General features: G+C 35.8%; 1 protein-coding gene across 3 annotated transcripts in view; it reads right to left on the bottom strand.

The window, feature by feature from the left end:
* Positions 1-3320: 3320 nt before the first annotated feature.
* The window catches only part of LOC121411417 (coronin-2B-like), a 56966-nt gene continuing 35036 nt past the window's right edge, over positions 3321-25250 (bottom strand). For 2 of the 3 annotated variants that reach the window (XM_041604143.1, XM_041604144.1), the window contains exons 5-11: positions 17410-17574; positions 16670-16789; positions 15014-15118; positions 12376-12585; positions 9885-11006; positions 8990-9067; positions 3321-6465 (exon numbers count right to left, since the gene is read on the bottom strand). In XM_041604143.1, the coding sequence (XP_041460077.1) occupies positions 6337-6465; positions 8990-9067; positions 9885-11006; positions 12376-12585; positions 15014-15118; positions 16670-16789; positions 17410-17574 (1929 nt within the window). In that variant the 3' untranslated portion in view covers positions 3321-6336. The remainder of the gene's footprint in view (positions 6466-8989; positions 9068-9884; positions 11007-12375; positions 12586-15013; positions 15119-16669; positions 16790-17409; positions 17575-25250) is intronic. The other variant, XM_041604145.1, reaches the window with a different exon arrangement.

Below are 25250 nucleotides of genomic sequence, written 5' to 3'. Positions count from 1 at the left end.
GTAATTGTAAGATAAAATGTGTGTAAAAAAATCATGTATAAATGCTTTGATTTAAATGATAGACAATGTGTGCATATTTGTCTTGAAGAATTGGGCATTGTCAGTTTGTCAGTAGTATGTGGAGCGCAAAAATAAGTTTCTACTTTTTGTTTGTGAAGTAGTCATTGCATGCATTTCTTTATACATGTATGGGCAAGCTGCTTTCTTTTGTCAGTTGTGCATAGAATAAATGGTGAATTATTATGTATTTAAGAATTGTGCATTTTATCGGCTGTAATTTCACTGGTGTGTTATTTTTTTTTACTAAATAACTTTTAAAACCATAAACAATTTTTTTTAGCAATTCATAGCATATCTCGCCATATTGTCATGTTTTGTCAACTTAGCAAGATAAATTATCTTGACATCTTAACAAATCTTTAAAGTCAATGACAAGACTTCTTTTAGGTCTGGTACAGAACTATTCTGCACCTCGGAGTAGTTTACTACCTTAGATGGCGCATAATGAATGCTGTTTATTATTATTACAGTTATCTTTGTGAATTCATGAGATCTAAGCAGACAATAATCACTCTGCAGATAACCAACACAGATATTAAAACACATGTGGGACAGCTAGTGTATGATAATTGCATAGGAAATGACCCAATAATTTCATGCTTGTTTTGCTAATTTCTCAGCAATTACACAATTTCTTTCAGAATACTTTGGCACATATTTTTGTTATTTATACAAACTAATTTTGAAACCCATTACCACTACTGGCATTTAGCTTTAAAATCACAATTTCTTACTGGTACATTCTTAATCCTTGTTCATTATTTCCCAGGATCCCAGCCCATCGTGATCCGGGAATCAGGGGAAATTATTTTTACCCCACATATGAAAAATGTGGTTCGGCATGAAAAAAGTAATTTGTTTGAAGTTTGATTGCAACAGTTAGCAAGCATAATATGTGCAAAGTGTAATCATTTTCATGCGGAGAAAGTTTTGTTTTCTATTTCCTAAACCTCTTATTGATTATTTTATGACTCTATACACATCGGCCTATTAAATGTTCGATGTGAGAAAAGGGTAATGCTCTTTGCTAGATTCTCTCCCTCTCCTCTTCTTTCTCCTCTCTCTCTCTCTCCCTCTCCATCCCCTATCTCTCATATATACGATTCCCTTCAAGAAAGCATGTAAGGACGTACAATACAGCAAACACACTAGGCAATTGTTTTCTTATTTTGATTTTTTTTTCTTTCCATTGGCACATGGTGCTCAATTTTCAAATTACATTCTTCTCCATCAAATGCACTGTACAACATGCTGCAACATACACAAATTAATAGTCCATAAATTTCAACTTAATAAAAATCACAATATATATATGCACATTTGGTTTCCAGGATCATAATATACATATACCATTATAAAGACCGAATGAATGAAAACTTATACATCTTGGAATGAATGAATGTCATTGAAACAAAAAAGGCACTATTTGCTATCCCATAATATCTGTTCAGAGCCAAAATGGTGTGAAATCCATGAAATAATGTGAATTTAATGCATATTCATCTCCAAAGAGATGATGCTGATAAAACTGCACAAATACAATGATTGAGATCGCAACCTTGGGACAAGAGGAATGAGATATGTGTTTTATAAAGCTGTAAGTTTACAAACGACTCAGAGCAAGACTGGTTGACTCTTTATTGCACTAAATGATGTCTCTGTTTTAGCGCCTAAGAGTATTTTCCAGCCGTGAAGTAAACTTGAGCGTAACTTTAAGAACTCTTCTGAAACACCCACCAGAGCCCATATCCACAACCTTTTTAAAATTATATATCCTTCACTCATGCATGTCTAAAATATTTAATGAGGTTGTTGCACAAAGTCTAGCTATTGAGTTGTATTCACACCCCTGTCCCATCAAAGTATTTAAATCAAAGCCATTCTGTTCAGGTGTTAAACAGTATTTTAAAATGGGGTAGATATTTTACAGGTGTATAAAATTAATTGATCATAAAAAACAGTCATACTGCTGTTTCAGCTGAAATTGCTTAACCCAAATTTAAAAAATGTTTTTGTGCACGTTTTAACCAAAGAAGATTTGCAGTTGAATTTAGAAACAATGCGATATTTGACAAAATAAAAATACATCAACTAATAATAAATTATATAAGTAGACATTTCTCTCAGAAACTGTAATAATATTTCTCCCCTTTCAAAGATTGGAATGGCAATAGAATGCATTTGTAAACAAATAAAACCATTTTATTACTTACAATTACAAATCTAACTAATTAAGATTAAGTATGTATTAGTGGATTAAATACTTTTCTGAAAATATTTTACATTGGCAATTTTAATAAGATAAGAAGTATTCACAATGGACTACGTTAAAACTTTCTATACATATAAATGATGTATGGTGGGTGAAATATTTTTAATATCACCACTACACTAGTGCATAAAACAAGCTTTCTTTTATAATACACATTTAGATATATATAAACACATAGATTACAGTATACCTATTGGACTAGATACATGGTACAATATTGCATAACAATCATATTTCATATTTATGACTTACGGATGTACAACACAGACAGATGAACAAAACCCCAAATAACATTGATATGATAAATCACAAATAAAGACAGCATAACCAGTTTTCTTAAAGGAGAGGAATGCATTTTGGCAGGAATACATGATCATGTACAACAAAGCCTATCTCCTAAAGAAATACTCTTAAAGGGGAATCCAACCCAAATACAAAGTTGCAAGTTTAAGAGGAAAAAGAAGTAAATGGGTGAAAGTTTGACAATAATCGGACAAACAATACCAAAGTTGTGAATTTCTAAAAGTTGTAAAATTGGTAATCACTATACTCATGGAGACTTTAAATAGGCCACATTGGTGCACAATTGGTGCACAATGATTGGTGCACATTGGTGCACAATGATTAAGGCAACTCTTCCACTTAATCCAATACATAAAATTGCTAAAAATTTGATTTTTTTTCTCAAAAGTTTTACTTCAAATTATACTTTTCTTTCATAAGGACATACAACTAACATGCTACCTTGGTTATAATTTTGGTTGCTGCCCCAAGAGAAAACTTGGGAGAAAACCACAAATCCCTGATTATTAAGTACATGGCCTATGGGAATGGTGTTCATAATATACTCACCCAGTTGCCAAAATAACATTTAAACATTCTTGGGGATCTCAATTTGAAACTGCTTTAAATTTCTTACTGCTTGTCCAATTTCTTTTAAATTTCACCATTCTGTCATACTTTCCTACTTTTTTCTCCTCTCTCTCACAAACATTTTATGACCAAGGATGGACTCCCCTTTAAGAATTGGAATGAAAAATTGACACTGCACTATATATTTGGCTTTAAAATGGGATACAATAGTTTTTAAAATACTGGCACACATCTGCAAGATCTCCAGGGACTCAAATCAGGTGGACTCGAACTCAGCTAGGCTAACTATAATGGTGCTCAGTGTTTTAATAAAGAATTCCATCCTACCAGAAGCCATTCAACACAAGGGTCAAGAGTGGCAATTGTAGAAAAATGCAATGATAAGAGGTGCCGAAAAGACTTGAACCGTAAACTCTGTGCTCAGTATGTATCCATAGCAACATCCATAAAAAAATGTGTGCTGACAATTGGTGAATACACAATATTTTATTTCTATACAATTGAAATGACAGCTAAAACATGTTCTAACTGTACACATACAATACAGACCTTGGTTTGAAAGAAGTATTGTGACATTTGGAGGAAACTCTTATTGATCATAAAAAAAAATTTGGAGAAGATAAAAAAAGGAGAATTCCTAGCAATGCTACGAAAGACACTCTCTTTGGTTGAATTAGTTATTATTCATTACAGGTTTTTAATGTGACCTGGGCTCCATAACAAAGCTTTGCGATAAATCACTTAAGTGCAATGACCAATCAAGATTGTTGTTGCATGTGCACTTAGTTCAAAGCACTGACCAGGGACCAATCAGAAAGGAGCTTTCATATTTCTTAATCTATCACAAATCTTTGCATGACTGGGGTTCCAGATACATGTATTACAATTAAAGACGAAAATCACATTTGACTCTATATGTAAGTTTACTTTTATTTCATTAAAAGAATTTCAAATTAGAGGAATGAACAACAAGATATGTTACATGCAAAATTTTCAACCATCTAACATACCTTTATAATTGGATTATGTAAAGCAAAACATATACATACACAATAAAAGCCCACCATAAAAATATCCATTAAAAATCCTATACAAGAAGATAAGCGACAGTTTTAAATATTGCATTGCAACTCAACTAATCACATTAAAATATCTATTCTGTCCGCACATTTCTCACCATTCACCGCTAAAAGCAATCACTGATTTTTTTAAAACAATGTTTTCTTTATGGCAATTCATTCTTTGGCACAGAATAACATCAATAATCTTTGATATAAAACATCATTATTCCTAAGTGAACTGTGTTTCATACAAAATAATTTTGAGCTCTCTCTCAATTCCATGTCCAGAAATTCTATTCCTCAATACGACATTCATCTCAAAAAGTAGTATTTTTTACTTCAACATTACACTCATCTACAACACTCTGAAATGATTCAGTCATTGTCAGAAACTTGCAACCAATTTAAATCCCAAATCAATCATAAATATTGAGATAAATTTCTATCCCAAATCAGTCATAAATGTTGTAATTGATTGTAAATCAATTCAAGCCCCAAAACAATCACAAATCTTGCAATCAATTTCAATTTCACCATTGATTACAAGTTTTTTCATGCAACGTATTTACCAGCAAATTTGTAATTGACATTTGCAATCAATAGCAACTAGCAATGCCCCTGTACTGCATATACCACAAACTTACACCTGCATTTTGTAGTTATTTTATAAAGTAACTAAAAATGCAATAAAATATCAAATTAAACCATTTTGATGCCAATGTGAGGTATTGTGTTTTTTGTTGCATATCTTTAAAAGTGACAAAAAACAAGTAAAATTGATCCCATTGACCAATTTAACATTGAATGCAGTCATAAGCCAACAATATACACGTGATTGTCAATGGCTGAGAAATAACAAACAAATAATGATAATATATGAAGATATTGTGCTTTTAATAGATTCATTCACATTAGGTACATTTGAAAGATATGAAGAATAATTGAATATAAAAATGCTCCACAGCATTCAAAGAAACTGATACCTGAATTCATAGTGCAAGGAATTCAATTTAAAAGAAAAAAATGAACCAATGTATGGTACATAAATTGTAATAGGTGAGAAAAGCACGGAAAACATATCCCACATGCAAATACACAAGTTCTATATTCTCCATTTGAAAAACTCAAAAGCATCCAAAATATCACCATCAATGTCAAATAGATGTAAGTTTTTGATAAGGGGCATGTCTTTGGCCACAGGAGAATATTGCAATTGGAAAATTTTCCTACAATATGTCATGGAATGTAAATTGGAAATTTTCACAAGATATATTGAATCTTAACCTTGAATCTAATCATGAATCTTGATTCTTGAAGAGTAATATAAGAAAATTCCATGTCAAATGTTTACTGACGATGTTCAACAGAACAACAATGCATGTTCCAAACAGTCAATAGGAGGTACTCACTCATGGGGAGAAGATTATAATTTGAAAACAATGGACTTCGCAAAAAAGCCCCATAAAATATTAGATACAATTGTGATATAGTTGTATCTTTGAGGATCAGCAGATTAAAGATGACCCAGCATAAGCATTCCTTTGTCTGCTTCGGGCATTGGTGGACCGAGGAAAGTGAGATGATAACTGTAACGTATGACGCAATGGGTGGAATATAACAGATAATTACGTAACATCCATTGGTCACATACACATTTCTACTCTGACAGACAGCACCCATTACCCAATGGTCTCAACTCCCTGAAACCAAAGCTTTAGAACAATAAACACTTGACGCTTCTCTATCGCTTACATGCAGCTGGTGCATTACTTCAAAGCTTACCTAACGCAGCATACCAAGCAAGATGGACTTTTATACCATTCTCCACGATGCATGGCTGGAATGTTGAACAAACCATTAAAGTTTATCAAGCCATTTCATCAACATATTCATCAAAGAATTATAAAGACTGGATGTCAATAAACCGCATACACCAATTACAATAAGGGTTACTACTGAGTTAAGTGTAATAATGGCTTGCAGCGCAGCACCTCCTTTTATAATATAGGAAAGACATTTCACCAATATCTTTGATATAGGCCTTTTTAAAGCATAGGGATTCCGCTTGGTCTATGCCGATGATTCGTTCGTGGCTTGCTCTAGCTCCCTCTCTAGTTGGCGTATCCTCTGGTCCTTGAGAAGTATCTTTGATTTCAGTTGCTTGATCTCTTCCTGTTGCCTGAGGTAAGCCTTGCGTAGCTGCAAAGAAAAAGAAAAGTTCAACATTTGACTCTTTGCACACTGAACTATTTCAAAGAGGATAATGTCTATTGTTCTTGTAATATTTTCTTTTAATTTTGCTTGCCTGATTGCATTGCTGATACTGCTAGACTTGTTATGTTGTAGATGTTACCAAAGAATTACATCTATCACTTTGCTTCACTGGTACACAGATAAAATAAATTATCAAAAATCTTTTCATTGGACGCAACTTTCACATGCATAGAGTTATGGGCATTTACTTGAAAGGGACATACATATTGGAACTTAATTTTTAAGTAGGAGACAGATAAATTTTTTTCCATCAAAGTAACAAAAAGGATATCTTCAAAACACAAGTGGTATTCAGAGAGAGTAGGTTTTATTTAACAATTTAGCAGCAGAAGCAAACAACTGTTCTTAGTTTAAAGAAAAACTTGTGATCATATTTATAATATTAAATGGAGAAATAATTCTCCTTTCCAAAAACAATTAATTATGCAATCCTTTCTAGTTTCAATAGGGAAAATAATTTCATAATGTATGCAAATAGTTATTTCATGTTATGAAATTGTCTAGAATGTAAGGTGAACTAACAATCCAGGGAATATACAATGGAGAATTAATGTATATTCAAAGCAAGAAAAAAACAAACTTCATATCCAGCAATATATGCTCTACATGTAAGATGATTATGAGAATTTTTAAATCAATGAGTAAAGTTCAGTCCAAAAATCACCCATAAATTGGCAATAAGATCTTAAACCAGGAATAGAGAGAATAAATATCAAAAGGATGAGCAAAGAAAGAGGTAGAAAGAGGAACCAGAGTGCAATCACCACAATCAGTCAACAATTTTTTTGCAAAAAAAGCTTTTACAGGAATTCTATTTAAACTTTCACATGATAGTGGTATCATACATGGTACTTGTGAAAACTAAACAGTGAATACACTGCAAACATGGTTAACATGATGACAAAATTACTTTTAAAATATTTTTTCTTCAATAGACTGTTTGCATTATAGCATGTTTTTCATGTGGTACAGATATATAGCCGCAAAGCCCCCCCCCACCCACCCACACACACATCCCTAGAGTTCATTAATGAACTGAGATTTGAGAGCAATGATGATATATCCATGAGAGAAACATGTTGAAGTTATCATCTAAGAATATTTTGATGATGAAACCAACTTTGGTTTTGGAACACATGAAGGGAATGAATTCATATACATGTGTATGATGACATGGAAGTTATACTCTTAATACAGATCTGGGGAGCATTTCATCAACATTGTTGTCTGACAAGATGTCAGATCTGACAACTTTCCTTGATTTTGATTGGTTGAGAGGCACTGTTACTATGGTAACTGTGGGATAAAACATCTGACAACTCCTTTCATGAAACACTCCCCAGGTGCAACTAATTATTTTAGTACATTTTTCTCCAATATTTTACACTGCTAAAGCGAGAAAGATAAAGATGAGGAAAGAGAGGCAGAGAAACAGAAATACAGAGACAGACAGACAGTCAGACAAACAAACAGAAAGACAAAAAACCAACAGAAAGACAGAGAGCGGAAGGGGGAAACAAATGGTGAAAGTAGAAAGCTCATACAATTAATAATATTAATTTTCCCAAGTGTCCCAAATGTCAGTCAAATATACTACAAAAACTGATAATGATAAATGTTAAATTTCTACTGGTAGATGTTATAACATTAGGCACAGCAATATTTTCTTTGGACACTACAGAGTGAATATGGAGTGATTTGAGACCAATTATTTACATTTTTACAGATAAATAGCACTATACAAAATGCTGTTCATCATCATCATCATCTTATGTGATCAATATTTGCTCCCATCGTTTTATTTGATTTGATTTTTGAATCAGTAATCTTTTGAACAACTATCTCAGAATACTGATTCTGGGGCCTCTCCCCAAAAGAGTTGCATTGCATCAAACCCAATAAAAAGGTACGCATGATTTGAAGTTCCAACAATCAGAAGTGCCTATTTTGGGGGCTTCATTTGATTTGATTCTTGAAATTGCATTGAATGATAATGATAATACTATTCAGTTTTAGTATTGAGTACTATAGCATGGTACAAGGACATTAATATATCTTGGTTTGAGCCCAGCAAGCCTTTTACAGCGCACAGGCATTTTAAGGAATTCCTGCAAGTCATTTATTTACCACACTCGGGTCAAATGCAGCAAAATGTGAACTAACATAATATAAACACAAATCTCTAAGGGACAGGCCCATAGACTCATTCATGAGGCAAACTACAAAATGCCTACTTGTGAAAATTACTTTTAAAGCCATTTTCTTTGGAAGGAGAGCTTTGATAACACCCAGAGCATAGCAAAAATGTATGTGTTTCAGTAATGACCACCACACTAAATACTGATTTGATGTTTTGAAGCTAATTGTTAAGTGAAAAAGCTTCCGAGATGCAGATGATGAAGTTATGGTGTATGTCACTGCATGAAAACCAGTTATGACCCTAGCTCACGTTTTGGATTGAGGGGGAACGTTTCGGAGTGATCACTTCTTCGGATACGTCATCTCGGCTTTCGCTAGATTCAGGATCCTGTGGGAGAATTGGCATGCAATATTTATTCTTCCCTGAGAAGGATGTCATGAAACAATTGGTCCTTTGTTCTTTAATGACAGCTGATATAAACTCTAAGTTATACAAGTTTGATGCTGCAGGAAATTACAGAATACATTATCTCCATTTGATGGAATGTACAATACACTCTGTCCAAGTCAAATCTCTTGGATCACAGAAATATGTTTGAATTACAGTATTAGAAGATGTTAATAACACATATTTTGTGTATTTTGAACTAAAAAAAAAACAGCTTCAACTAGTATAGCATTAAAATTGACTTCTGGTAGGTAGGTTCCATTATGCAGATTCTACCATGTTGTACTTATGTCTTATCTGTTTATCATGAGAAAAAAACTATTTAGCATCAGGCAATTAATCTCTTACTTCTATTTCTTAAATCATCTCTTCAGGAGTACCAACTATACTTGTCTATCCCATGCATGTTTCTTATATATAATGACAGGTTTTAATGACTTTTGAAAAGTAATAATATCCATTTTATTTGTCTGATTTTGTTCATTTTCATCAACCTGCTTCTCTGATATCTCTTTTTTTTTCAAGTTAAAGCAACTTGTCATTTTGGTTGGATTTCCCTTTACAAGAGGAAACTACATAAGGGTATACTAGACAAAACTTTAAACAAGATAAAACTACAAAGGGGTATACAAGGCAACTTTAAACAAGATAATATTACAAAAGAGTATAATGGCAACTTTAAACAAGGGGATAATACTACAAAGGGTTTACTAAGCAACTTTAAACGGGTGGCAGAAGATGCTGAGGTCACGCTTACCTGATCCATACCCATGTCCTTGGAAGTTAGAAGTGGCTCATCATCCAAGTTTCTCCTTTCACCGTTGCTTGCGAGACTGAATCGACTAGCAATGGTGCTGGCCATCGGCGAGTACGGCCTCTCATCTGACACGCTCACACTACGTCTGTTGGTGTCCGAAAGGCTAGGTGCCCTGGACGAGTCGATAGAGACACTCATCTGACGTCTGGTGGAGGAGTCTGAGACACCGGGTGCTCGCCGGGGACTACCGGAGGTGGCGCTGGGTTGGCGGGTGGGGCTCATGTTGATCCGTATCACCTCCCTACCTTCCAAATTCAGCGACCGCTCCACCTCGTAGTCGTCCGAGGTCGAGGACAGCGGCGACCTGAAGACGGACGATGACCTGGAATCTTCCCTTGACTGCTGTTGAGGGGCGATTTCGATCTCCCCGCTGGAGGATCGGCTGGGAGACTCAAACTGATCCTTGAAAGGATGGTCCCGCAGCTTCCTGCTTTCAGCCCTTGAGGAGAAACCTGAAGACGATCCGCCATTCCGGCTTTCTGCCTCTCGCGTCTTCCACTGAGCGAATATCGAAGACCTTGCGGGAGAGGAAGTCAGCGATGATGACCTGGACTCGGATTTCTGCTGATCTCCTCCAGAACTGATCACAGTGTCCTTTTCAAGTAGCTCTCGCTCTGATTTCTCCTTGATAGAGTTTGTTTCTGAGTCTTCCCTTGCAATATTCACATTCTCCTTTTCAAAAACTGGTGGTGCACTATCAGTCAGTGATATATTAATGGGTTGAACGTCCCTTTCTGCTTTGTTGATGCCTGTGACAATGGCCGTCGGCTTGTTACCGATCATAGCGGAGGACGTCGATGGTAACGACATCGATGCTGATGATGTGGATGATGACGACGATGTTGAAGATGAGACTTTGGATATGTTGTCACTATTCCTGGTTTCCCTGAGAGGGACCTTCGCTGGGGTGGGGGCTGGAGGGAATGCACTGATGGGGCGTGGTACCCCTCCCAGCGACATGAGGTTGGGCGGGGCATCGATACCAGACAGCCACTGTTCAGCTGTGAGGGCAGGCTGATCACTGACAGTGTCTGGATACAGATCGGATTGGAATGCATCTCCCTGGTAATTGTAGACAAGAAATGAAAACATGATTTCTTTTATTTCTTACAGATTTTCAACAACATAAGAGTCAAACAAGAACATTATCGTAAGTCATCATTAATTCTTTTGAATCACAGTACCTTCTTCATGATAATTGGAGGGGTGTTTCATGAATTTAAACTTTACTTAACAAATCTGAAAAATGGCAAACCAATTGATATTTTCAATTTTATTAGCTGGGATAAAAATAACGAGATGTTAATAATCAACAGGTATACTATAACTAATAAACCTTTTTAGTGCAAAATAATACCAATAGCAATTTAAATATATTAGTAAACATACAAAAATTCTCTCAGAAAAATATTTTAAGCACACATTATACAAAGTACTAACCAAAAATAACCATTTCACAAGCAAGCTATTCTTCCAGTGGACCCTTGCATGACAAGTTATAATATCATTACCCTTCTCCACTCCAATATTTGGAGCACCAGACAAGAGAAGTCTTTGTTATGATGCAACTGGGGATTGAATCCTCAACCTTCTGTTTATGAGGAAGGCAGTCTAGCACTGAGCCATCATCAACAATGATTATAATCATCACTTGTTAAGTCATTCATAACAATGTACAAATTGATGAAGGAAAACAAACACTAAATAAACTTGAAATGTTTATTTCTTTTCATAATTTATCATTTCAAATGAAAAAGCATGTCAATATATGCCCAACTTGATTCCAATATACTTCAAGACATCTGAAACCTTTGTCGAAATTTGAGTATTGTGTCAAAATAATGGAATGAACTGCTGTCTACTGACTGATCATGGTGCAATCATGGAATTAGTCCACAGAAATTTTTGCTGGCGTGAACCTTATTAAAACAGACCACTTCAACTCATGTTAAAGATAAATTCCAGTTTTGGTAACGATCTCAAAATGACTTTTTACAGAATCTAATATAATGACCACCCAAGTGTTTGTTTGTATGAATAAAAAATATGTGCCAAAGGATTCTGGGAGAAATTGTGTAATTGCTGAGAAATAAGCAAAATAAGCGCAGATTCGGTCACTTCCGTCGGGTCTTTAGTCCAGCAATAATATTACACTGTCCCACGTGTGCCTATCTGTGTTGGTGATCTTCAGTGTGAACGTTTTTTAGCGTAGATTTCAAGATTTCACAAAGTTCAGTTTATGTAACTGTACCAGATCTAGATCCTCGATGATATTCTGACAATTAAGCCTGGTTTTACAGACTTTCTTATGAAATCAGTGTTTACTGCAACTACTGGCATTTCTCTTTAATAGCTAAAGACATTATTTCAACCTTTTGCCCAAATACAAATATTTTGTAAAAATTTACAAAATCAACCACTCTCTACTGACCTTTCTTGGTACAATCATTGAGATCGGTTCACAGAAATTCTTGCTTGCGTGAACCTTATAGAACCGGACGACCTCATTGGTCATCATATCAACCCCTCTCTTTGGCATGAAGCCCAGGCCTCGCTGCGGACCGGCTGACATAAACTGATTCAGGTAGAAGAGGTATGGCTTCTCGGAAAGGATCTCATAGTACCATATGCTGGAGTCACCCTGGTGTGGAGAAAAAACAACAACACAAATTGAGGGTTTGATTTAGTCAAAATATTTTAAAGGGATCTTGTTCAAACTATCACTTTCCTGACTGCCATTGTGATGTAGAGTATGGATAACATGTCATTTGCTCAAATACACGCAATTATTTTTATTTTTAGCGTTTTTATCAAAGTTATATTTTTATGACTCAAAATTACAAAATTATATTTTGATTACAGACCTAGAGGGAAAGTTATTACTATAGTCAAAGTTGTCTTAGCATCCACCTCTCCATAGAGAAAACCAGTCTTTAATAGCCTCCAAAATTGTCACCCATTTGAAAGGAATATTGGTTTTAGAACATGTCTATAAAGGCCACCTATCTCTCATGACACTTTGGCACTTATTCTGAAATCAGGTTTAAAGTTGTGGTTTAATTAGGATAGCCAATTGTTACATAAATCAGTAACAGTAGAGATATCATATTTCAGCTCATTTGGCTCTCAAATCATTCATAAATGTCTAGGAAGTATAAATATATGATTGTCTCCACCATTGAAGAATCAGGAAAGAGCACAGCAAATACAAGAAACATACAACTAAATAACAATTTTGACATATTTGGCTTCCCATAATTTAGCACAGAGTTAAACCATGGTCTAAGTTAAGCCTGACTTCAGAATACAGGCCTTTGTCTGTTTCTCAATAGACAGGTCACATATTAACAACAGTCAAGCAAATGAGAGAGTTGTATCTATGTTCAATATTACAAAGTCACAGTGATCTCATTATTCAAACTGCCAATATGTTATCTTTCTGGTCCCATTTCTTTTTTGTTCTCCTCTCACACAATTCAATCAACCGGTGTGTTGGCTCAGTTGGTAGAGCGTCTGTCTCACAATTGGGAGGTCGGGGGTTCAAACCCCGGCCGCGGCAGACCAAAAGACGTTAAAAGATGGGAGTTGCTGCTACCCTGTTTGGCGTTCAACGATTAAAGGGATAGAGCCTCGTCGATCTGGCGCTGCACAGCGGCTGCCAGGCCCACGATCAATTGGGCAAAGCAAATTTTCGGAGTATTTCATTTCATGTCTATTTCGAACAATAAATTATGGATTTATCATTTATCATTTTATCATTTATTACAAATGCTGGTTTCCCCATTAATAATATAGCAAGGATAAAGAAATCAGAGTTAACATTTCATTAATTAGTTGACTTCATAAGCACACTCTACATCTCTACAAAAAAAACAAGGCAAGAGCGATTTTGTGTCTCGCCCACTTGTGAAAATGACCAGAAATATCGTGATTTGCGAGGGCACGCAACAGAATTGTATCGAAACTTTATTGTGAAATGACTGGGATGATAACACTTGTCGTAAGAGCCTTGCACAGAAACTTTAATGTTGACCTGGAAATGACATTTGACCTTACCATGTGACCTCCGACTGCAGCATAACATGCAGGTCCCCCAAGTCCATCTACCATCCAAGTTGGTTGAAAAGTGACTTACGGTTGCAAAGTTAGGTGTCATAAGGGAGTCTTGCATGTAAATTTTAATGTTAACCTGAAAATGACCTTTGAACTTATCATGTGACCTCCTACTGCAGCATAACATGCAGGTCCCCAAGTCCATCTACCATCCAAGTTTGGTTGAAAAGTCACTTACGGTTGCGGAGTTAGGTGTCATAATAGAGTCTTGCATGTAAACTTTAACGTTGACATGAAAATGACCTTTGACCTTACCATGTGACCTCCGACTGCAGCATAACATGCAGGTCCCCAAGTCCATCTACCATCCAAGTTTGGTTGAAAAGCGACTTACGGTTGCAGAGTTAGGTGTCATAATAGAGTCTTGCATGTAAACTTTAACGTTGACCTGAAAATGACCTTTGACCTTACCATGTGACCTCCAACTGCAGCATAACATGCAGGTCCCTTAAGTCCATCTACCATCCAAGTTTGGTTGAAAAGCGACTTACGGTTGCAGAGTTAGGTGTCATAATAGAGTCTTGCATGTAAACTTTAACGTTGACCTGAAAATGACCTTTGACCTTACCATGTGACCTCCAACTGCAGCATAACATGCAGGTCCCTTAAGTCCATCTACCATCCAAGTTTGGTTGAAAAAAAACTGACGGTTGCGGAGTTAGGTGTCGTAAGAGAGTCTTGCATGTAAACTTTAACATTGACCTGAAAATGACCTTTGACCTTACCATGTGACCTCAGAGTGCAGCATAACATGCAGGTCCCCCAAGTCCATCTACCATCCAAGTTTGGTTGAAAAGTGACTTACGGTTGTGGAGTTATGTGTCATAAGGTTTGTGACGGACGGACGACGGACGACATTTGGATCCCTAAGTCTCGCCTTCACGTCTGGTGGGCGAGACAAAAATGTCATTGAATCAAGGATTATAAAAATAAATCATTGATTTGATTATTCTCACCTTGCATGCTACATAGAGAACATTGCTATCCGAGTCGTAGTATGGGAAGAGAATTCCTGTTCCGGTACCTAGATCCGCCGTGGCAACTGGTGTACTGAGATTATCCTGTGAAGAGAGGATCAGCAACATGAATATAATATTGAAGGATTATGGATCAAGTTGCTGAATATAACACACTGGCCGTATTCACAAAGATGGTTTCAATTGCATCATGGTAAATATGGTGAAAAAAACAGGGATTCTGCAGATTTCTTATGTAATCACGCTTCATTCAAGCATGACTTCAGAGCGCTTTGCCAAAAGCATGCATTTATAACTGTACTTTTCATAGTTGACGCAATGCAATAATGGTAATTATGTACATGAAATATGCATAGTCCATATGGTACACTTGAAACCTAGATTTTTTTTTTCCATGAGGGCTCGCATGCCTCTGGGCAATAGTACTGAATTTTACTTTTGCGAGCCCTGGCCCATGGAAGAACCGTTTTCTTACTCTTTTCTTCTTCTCTTTCATTTCGACTTTATCCATATTCAATTATTCAATTTCAAATTGTATTTATGTAATTGCATTGTACAATTTTGGTATGTTTTTATGGCCAAATAAATAATAATGATAATTGCAGATGCGTGTGGGGTTGAGGAGATTTTTTAAAACTTTGCACCAGTGATGAAATATCACCTACTACAATTGAAAGTAAACTGCTACTCTGCAAGATTTTTGAGAACATCAAACAGCATCAAACACGACAGAAAATTGTTCTCAAAATATTTTTTTTAAATCCATTTTGAATGTAGAACTATTTTACTGTATCTTGCAATTCGCAATTTTGAATGCCATTCAACTATGAAATAGTTATTACCAATACTTTTAGTCAAAACACCCTAAAAAAATACAATAATTACAAACTTTCTTCAATTGGCTCTCACTACTAATTGACCTCGATACTCAAGGCAGTGAAAGTTGAGGTTTCCTGTAATTAAAGACTTAATTCAAATTTCCTTCCCTTGTTCCATACAACATGCCCCAGTTTAAAAGATAGTATGTCATTTGCATTATGCTTAATGAAATTCAATATCCAAAAAGCAAAAGCAAATAGATTTTCTATATTAAAACTACCATGGAAACCATGATTCTGATTGGCTGCTGAGCCCCGTTACCATGGTAGTTGTAATAATGGCAGAATTACCATAGTTGTAACTCTTTATGACACAGGCCCAAGAGGAAATCTTCTTGACCCATTTTAGGGGGCTGTTTCACAAATTAAAAATCCATTTCAAAATTGATTGTAAGATCGATGAGCCCACTCCATGTAATCTATGTGATAGGATAATGATAAACTATCCTGACCCAGAGGACCTTTTCATCAATTTCAAAAGTGAGAGTAGGATTGGTGGTGATTTTATTTTACCTGATTGCCAATAAAGCATGGATGTTTGTAAGCAGCCTACAAAAGAACCAACGGCTTTAAGTCCTCTCCAAGGGACCTGGTAATGAGGATAAATGCCTTGCCTGCTAGGGCACTAAGCGCACCAAGTGGGAATCAAACCCAGGCCACCGGAACCGGAAACCCCTGCTCTACCGACTGAGCTGCCACACCTTATTGATGACCCCCCCTCCCAGTAATCAATAAGACAAGATGATAATAGACTAACCTGATCCCACAGGAAGACTTGTCTATTTGAGTGTTGGCTGTGACCTACTGAGATCAGTCGTCCTGTGTCACCAGCATAGATGCACTTTGAACTCTTGGTACCAGTATGACCTTTGCCCTCCTGGATGTCAAAAGAGAAATGGAAGAGAGAAAAACGAAGGAATAAACCAATTAAGAAAATTACTTCAATTTTGGAGAATTATTTCAATTTTTAGGATGCATATAAAGGAGGAACACTTTTGCTTAAAGTGATTGGTTAACATTGGTTTGACTTTTAAAAATCTGAGCTAGAAGGTCACACTTTTCACCTGTGTCTGTGATATGTTCCAAAAATGAAGCCCTGAAAAAATTGCGTTCAAAAATGATTATTTAGTGCTTCAAAAATTGAAATATAAAGTGACCGGAAACACCATCTTAATTTCATCCCATACACTTATGTGTACTATTTAGGTGTCTATAAGACGCCTAATTACAAAATCAGGTTTGCCTTGTAGTTTTAGCTTTTCATTCTCAATAATGGTTGTTTTCAGGGTTTATTAGTTCTAATACATGCACTTGTACACATGTTTCATCTTGGTTTGAGAATTTTTAAAATCGGCTTTTGCTTAAGACTACATTCATTTAAGAAGTGTCATTACCTCTAAAACTTTGGGCCAATAATTTGACCATTCACATTTCAGTTGTTTGTAAGCTCTAGTAGCTTAAAAAACACACACCCACAGATACTATTGACCCACCTACCTGCATTACAGCACCATTCCTGGGGTCAATGACCCTGATCAGTTTGTCTTTTGATGTCGTAGCTAGTCTGCTGCCATCCCAGTTGAAGGATAAGCTGAACATGATATCACGATGACAATCTATCGTCACTGCAATCTCACCAGTACCAACATTCCAGATCAATAACTACAGGTTAAAGAAATAAAAAGAGAAAAAAACACTGTAAGCAAGTTATTATAAAAAATATGTATATAGATAGCACAGTTCTGACTCAATCGCACGTAATATTTTGTCACTGCAGATCAATAAACAGATAGTCAAGATGAAACATTCAACTTTGCCAGATATCAGAATGAGATATCTTTTGAATCTAAAATGAAATTAAATCAAACAATATGATATTAATAAGAATTTACAAAAAACAACATTAGGACCCTCTCAACCCACAAATGCCTAGGAACTGCATATGATGTCTAATCAATAAGACAACATTTATTAAACATTAGATTTCACTTATGACACAGTATGTTGTGCCACTCCTATATGTAAGAACTTACTCTCTACATAGGCAATAAAAATATGAAATAACTTCCATGATTAATTGAGAAATAAATAAATGAATTGAGAAACTTCTGTACCCCTATTGGTGAATGGAATATATTTTACAGGTATACTCGATAGCAAAACTTTGTAACACTGATCCAATTTTCTAATTTATCAATTACACATATCACAGATTCTTTATAAAACAGATCAATTTTGTTTCTAATACACCTTTCATAAACCCAATTATGCGGCTAATAGCAGCATAATTTGGTCGTGAAATTGGAGGAGGACAAGAGTAATCCGCATTATTTTGATGCTGCTATTATCCGCATAATAGCAGCATCGGGACAATATTTTGAGTTTATGAACGCATTTCCAAATAATGCGGATAATTGCCATGGTGCGGTCACAAGGTCACCCTTTCCCTACACAACCGCATCGGAGGGGGTGTGTCCAATTGTCATGACGATTATCCGCCTTTTTCAGGACAAGCGCTTGTAAAAATAATGCGGCTTATTTACGGAGTTTGTGAACGCAAGTTTTATTCAATTATCCGCATTACTCTTAGGCGGCTAATTGGAGGATAGGTTTATGAAAAGGGTATTAGATATTACTTTAAAGACATCTTCATTCTTCCCACTTTAATTTTCTCAAATAGATATCTAAAATTTAATTACTTTCATTTCACTATACATTTATCGCTTTCTCCTTTCAGCTGAGCTGCACTCCTTAATCTTCACCAAAATAACTCTCACGACCTTCTACCCCCAACAGAAACTCAAGCCGAGTCCACTTCTAATCTAGCTGAAACCATAGTTATTTGGCCAACCACTGAATAAACATCCACACCTATCAGATATTTTACCCAGGAAGGACTGGAAAAGTGTGACTTTATAACATACAGGAATAGGGAGCAAACGTCTTTCTGGCACTGGATTGCCGATTCATCCATGTCTTTGAGGGAGTGCACAATAGAGGCTGACCCTAGGCAACAGATTCAGAACTAGAAGGATGTTATTTCTATCAAGGTCTATAGGTGAGTGTACAATGGGGGTTGATCCTGAGCAACTGAAATTCAGTACTAGAAGGACATTACCTCTATATCAAGGTATAGAGCCTTTGCAGTCTTGCTCTTCCCCTGTGATTTGCCCATTCTTCTTCAGGTTATGAAATGCTGAATGGGGGCTAACCCTGATAAAAAAATCAGAAGTAGAAGGACATTACTTCTTCAAGGTACAGGATCTTTTTCCATCTGCCTCTACAGACGATTATAGTCCATGCCTCCAGGGGTTGTCACACGCTGCATGGGGGTCGACATTTGAGCATCGCAAGTTCAGTTCATGACCTAGATGTATCGTCTTAGACTTGTTAATCTTCCCAAGATTTCCCTCCTATTGGGAAAGTCTTCCTCCTAGTCTGGCCCTCACAATAAGCCGCATCCTCTAGACCTCAAATTAGAGACATTTTTCATGGTCTTTTGTTTTCTAAAGTTTCAGCCACTTATACTTTGAAGTTTCCGTCTTAGGGTCAAACTGATTCTGCTTATTCTTCAGCCTAACAAGCTATAATAGTGCTGTATCATCTTCCTTACATACACTACAAGTGTTGCCAAACAAACAAACAGTGTAAACAAAACATAAGTCATGAGAGCCATTTTTCAATTTTAAAGAGCCATTTTTTAAGATGCCAGACTCGGCGCTATTTTCATGATTTACAAAAGAGGATAAAATATATCAGTTTGATATATTTTTTACTGGTCATGTCGGACCAGTAAATCTGGCTATTTCGGGAAAGTTATTGGCTCAACAGCAATTTTACCGGTCTGGGACAGTCGGACGGGCACCAAAGTTGTGCATGAACTGGGATACCACATTTGATGAGGTGTCTGGGTTAATAGGGATTACCTTGCACACTTTGGTTGGCGGATCCATGCCAGACACCATCTTCTGTGGCTATAACAGTATCTGTCTGTCTTGTAATTAGCAACGAAAGACAGGTACCACAGGATGTTCAGGTATAATCCTCAAAGATTGACAGACACTAATACCAGTCTAACGACAAAAGCCAGTTTTACAGACAGGTTTGCTGTTTCAGGTTGTCTGGAATGAACTACACATATCTATCTTTAATCCATGGGCCTTTTCCTCAACCATTGATGAATCTATGAACTAATGAAGCCATTCCCACTTGCTCAAGCTGTGTATTTTACATGTATGCCAAAGCGAAGAGAGGAGGGGGGGGGGACTACAATCAATATGATGTCCCCATTCTCTGCTTTAATCAAATTAGTTGATCCAAGGAGATATCACCTTGGTTGATCCAATGAACTGATATTATGATTCTACACTTGAAATATAGAGAACCAAACAGAATCATTACTCATCAATTGCATTCTAAAGTTTAATAATGAAATGATCAATAAACATTCTAATCACTTAAATGTTCAATCAGTTTGAATTTTAATCCCAAATTTAATAATTAAACATTCTAATCATTTAATTATTCATTTTTATTTTGTCAAAACTCCATACAAATTATTACGAAAATAGTCACACTTCTTGGTTCTCAGAACAACTCAAAGAAAACTTATCATTTTCCAAACCGGGCTCTTTACCCTCCCTCTATACATTCCAAATGTCATTTCAGATTGAAAGGCATACCATTTCTCGGGGCTACTTTGTAACTTACAAGGGTTGTTTTATGAAATGTTAGGGGCCCTAGAGCCCAATTCATTTTATTTCCTCCTACAAATTATTTTTTGCTGAAAACCCCATTCCAAGCACAAAAGTCAACTGATGCAGGCATACAGGCATATCCACTTTACACTTAGGGATCTCCTGTACGTTGTGAAAGGTATTATTATAAGTAGCTACATCCTATCCTATCATATTACTAAAAATGTGCTTGGTAATCTTTCCCCAAGGAAAGTGACATGAAAACTTCCATGTGGGACTAAACGCTATGTTCCCTACAAAGTCCTCACGTACATGCAGCCACTAAAACATGACTCCTGGTTTAAAACCAGTTGGATCAATGAAGTGGCAAAGTGAAACCCAAACATTTTCTTGATATTTCAACAAAATTCCACATAATCTTGAAATATGTGTTTAACCCAACTTTCCCCTTAATTCTATATTTCCTGAAGCCCTAATACAAGTGCCACAGGTTTCTACAGTGAAGTGATTAAGCAGTATTCCGGGCAAACAATTTTTTTCCAATGAAATGTAAACCTACATCTGCATATTTCAAACTTAGCATAATCAAATTTGTTAGAACAGAATCTTTGAAATGTAGGTATCTAGAATAAAAAAGGGTTGATATAACAATAAAAGTAACTGAAAAACTATAATTGTCATGCCAAAATCCAGTCTTTGATAGACTTGTGAATCATTCAATGATGGCTTCATAAAGCAACCCCAAAGTACATTGGTATCCACTTGATCCACTTTCCAATTGGTCTCATCCCACATCTACACCCAATTCATGTACCATTTCGTCTAACTGCTATTTAGCTCATTTACCATTTTGTCAATTATCCATTTAGGCTATACCCCTTGGCCCGTATTCTGAAGTCAGGTTTAACTTAGACCACGGTCTAATTCTGTGCTAAAGTTATGGGAAGCCAAAAGTTCAGAAATTATGTTTATATTGTATATTTCTTATGTTCAATGAGGGAGTCTGCTGGGCAAACCCTTCACTCGAGTTAAGGGTCTGAATGTGCAGCCTACTCATGCCTTGTGTACTGTGCTAGTCTTTGCATGGAGGCACACTTGTTGATCAAAGTTCCAATCAGGGTCTGTGCCTGCAGACTAAGTGATGGTTGGACCAAATGATAAGTCCAAATTGACATTAGACCAAGTGAGTTTAGCCCAGGAGTAGACCAACTGCTTGTAGATCATGTGAATGAACCATTACTTTAATATAGAGACTTTACAAACTGATCAGAGTTAGCCCTTGGAAGTGATGTTTTCAACTCTTGATTGAACCGATACGATCAGCGAGGATGAGCAACATCCAACCATGATCAGAGCTCATTTCGCATTTCCTCTAGCCTCATCGTAACCAGATACAGGATGTTTTTCCTAAAACATGAACAGTTATCTCCAGATAGAAAAAGATCTCAATGTCACTTCCCGAATCCAATCCTGACATTCAATCGATAAACAAATTTAGGAAAAGTCTTAAAAGATGGTTTAGGATGGGGAAATGTTTTGGTTATCATACGTATCTATGATCAGCACGATCTATTCTTTGGGAAGTGACGAGATGACGTTCATCAAATGAGAGTTTTTCAAAACAGGATATGAATGGAAGATCTTCTCTTTGACATAAACTATACTGAAAGTTTGCCAATCATATGAGAAATCATACGAGAGTTATTGCCTCATAAAACAAAGTGCATGGTACTTCAAATTTACGACAAATGTCATTTAGGGACCAACAGCATCCCTTATTTCATTCCTTCCATTATTCCTTGCCAAATTTTGATTTTCTGGTCAATTTCAAACTTGAAGACATGCAATAAATACAGAGCCCCCGGTGAAAATATATTTGAACCTATTCTAGAAAAATGAGTTTTTCATTGATAGCAACCTGTATGTATTTCATGACATGTGCATTCATATGTTGCATTATAAGATCATATCATTTTCCCTTTATGGCCTTGTGATCATAAAATTTATTTCCATTATTCGCACACTTGAGGGGATATGGAGACTGTGTCTCTTTATCTTTTGCTCCATGCCTTTGGAACTCCCTAACCTCTTCAAGCTCTTCAAATCGTCTCTCAAAACTCACATATTTAAGTAGATGTGATTAGCTTAATTTAATGAGCCTGCGCCTTTGAATGTTTTAACAAATGCTGTGGATCATCATCATTATCTAAGATGAATTGATGATGATGATGGTAATGCTGATGATGATGGTAATGATGATGATGATGGTAATGATGATGATGGTAATGATGATGATGATGATGGTAATGATGATGATGGTAATGATGATGATGATGATGATGATGATGATGATGATGATGATGCTGATGATGATTGTGATGGTGTTGATGATGATGATGATGGTGATGGCGTTGATGATGATGATGATGATGGTGATGAAAATGATAATGATGACCATAATGACCACTTAGCAGCATCTTTTCTCTCTCTAGAATTTTTCAATCATAGAATTTTTAAAATCTATTTCATTGGGCCCTAAAACTCGCCCTCTCCTTTTCTCAAATCTCTACAACTGTAAACCTTGGGCCCTACCAGTTACATCAATCATCAGCTTTTGTTCAAGTTTTATTATCCAAAGTTAAAAGGAGTCAACATCTCTAACATTAATAGTAATAACAATGACATGACAGGTGTGATGTATACAGGTTCAAAGGCAGGTCGGAGGGGTGAAATATACAGGTTCAAGGGCAGTGCAGTGATACGTAGGAGCTATTCATGAAAAGTTTGCAAATCATAGCATAAAGGGCATAAAATAACCCAACATTAGCCTTAAATTTAGACAATGTCAAAGAAAATCATGCAAAAATTTTGTTCATCTGATTTGTTATATTATATTTAGTAATTACAAAGTTGAAAAATATATACATGTACATGTATATTGATCAGTATATGGGAGAACTATTCTTAAAGTCAATTATCTTTTCTGTTCACAGGTACCCCAATCTATTTTCTTAATCCATCCTTTATGTCGGAAAAAAAATATTTTTTTATAGATTCTGTGTGTTTTCAACATAGGGTGCCATTCAGTGCTTTTGGCATGTTAAGGGATGGAAGTTAAAATGAAAAATGTACAGGACATGATGATTTAAAAGCATTTAAAAGATAAATATTTGGTGGGTGCATTATTGCAATTGATGTGAAAATTGTAATATCTGTTTATGATATTATATAAGGTAGACCAATGGTGATGGGAGAAAAGTCAAGAACAAACAAACAAATACAGAGAAATAAGATCATTTCTCAGAGAAATAAAAGGGAAGGTTAAAAGATATATGTTGACAAAAAAAGTGTGTAGCATGTCTCTTTTCAGCTGTGCCAATAACAGGATAGGAAATGATTTAATGAGAGCCATGTTCACACAAGACTGTCAAAGTTATTAACAATGGCATACTGAAGGGGATTCACTAGGGGCAAGACGTTGTTCTTAACTTGAAATGAGGGACGCATATGAACAGGGAAGACACCCATCAAAGGAAATTACCAGATTCAACATTTTGGGAAAGCAGAAAAACAAATAGTTTTGTATTCATCTCACATGCCCTGATGATAAAGACTGCTAAACTTGGTTTGATGAAATGAAGGGTATATTTCATGAAACAAATTGTCGATCTTACTACTTACTACAATCCTATCAGCCAATCAGATGCAATGATTTCAGTAGCTTCTAATATTTTTCAGTAAATATCACTAACAAAGCACTCAATGAAATGCGCCCTGAAACAATATTACCAATGAGAACAATTGCAGTGTTTTCCTATGGATTATGTAAAAGTACAAATATTTTCCCTGACAATTTTTTTTAGCTCACCAATCAAAATTCAATTAAATCACAACTTTTATACTCTCTAAATTCCAAGGATTTAAAATAAATCCAGATTAGCTGTGAATAGTAAATGGCCAAATATTATATTTAACCTTGTTATTTAAATATAAATCTAAAAGATTTGAATTTAAATCTTTTGAGATTTTAAAGTTAATCCTTAAGATTTAAAATAAATTCAGATGGTCACTATTCACAGCCAATCTGGATTTATTTTAAATCCTTGGAATTTAGAGAGTTAAAGGACCCTATGGGAATTTCAGGGGCCCTTTTTTGAAAAGTTTTCCAGGGGTCTTTATGGCATTTTAGGGGTGAAATCGGTGCACAGCCCTAGTGCACAGCCCTATGTACTTTCCCCCCTAGGTAAGTTTAAGATTATGAATGATTCAACACAGCCTTATAAACAGCTCAAAGTTGAAACCATAAGCTCAAACCTAGGATACTGAGAATCTTTTCTGAACCTAGCTGATGTTATTACTCACACATATTAGGGTCAGGTAGTGTGCTACACACTGTAAATAACCCATTCAGAACATATTACTACAGCATTCATTTACCAGTTGATATGTGACATACATCACAGGTTCAGCTCTTCTCAACAAGTTTCAAACCAGTCTAAAGCTTTGAGTAATGTTACATGTGTGAAATATATTGAATTATCATTTTCTATCTTCAATCTTACAAAAGTGTACAGACTGTTATCCCTTTCATTGACTGATCTTAATATATTGTTAAGTTTAAATTTTTAAGGTACTCAGTAG

The sequence above is a fragment of the Lytechinus variegatus genome, chromosome 3 (assembly GCF_018143015.1).
Source record: "Lytechinus variegatus isolate NC3 chromosome 3, Lvar_3.0, whole genome shotgun sequence".
Lineage (NCBI taxonomy): Eukaryota > Metazoa > Echinodermata > Echinoidea > Temnopleuroida > Toxopneustidae > Lytechinus > Lytechinus variegatus.
This window is presented reverse-complemented; position numbering and strand designations above follow the sequence as displayed.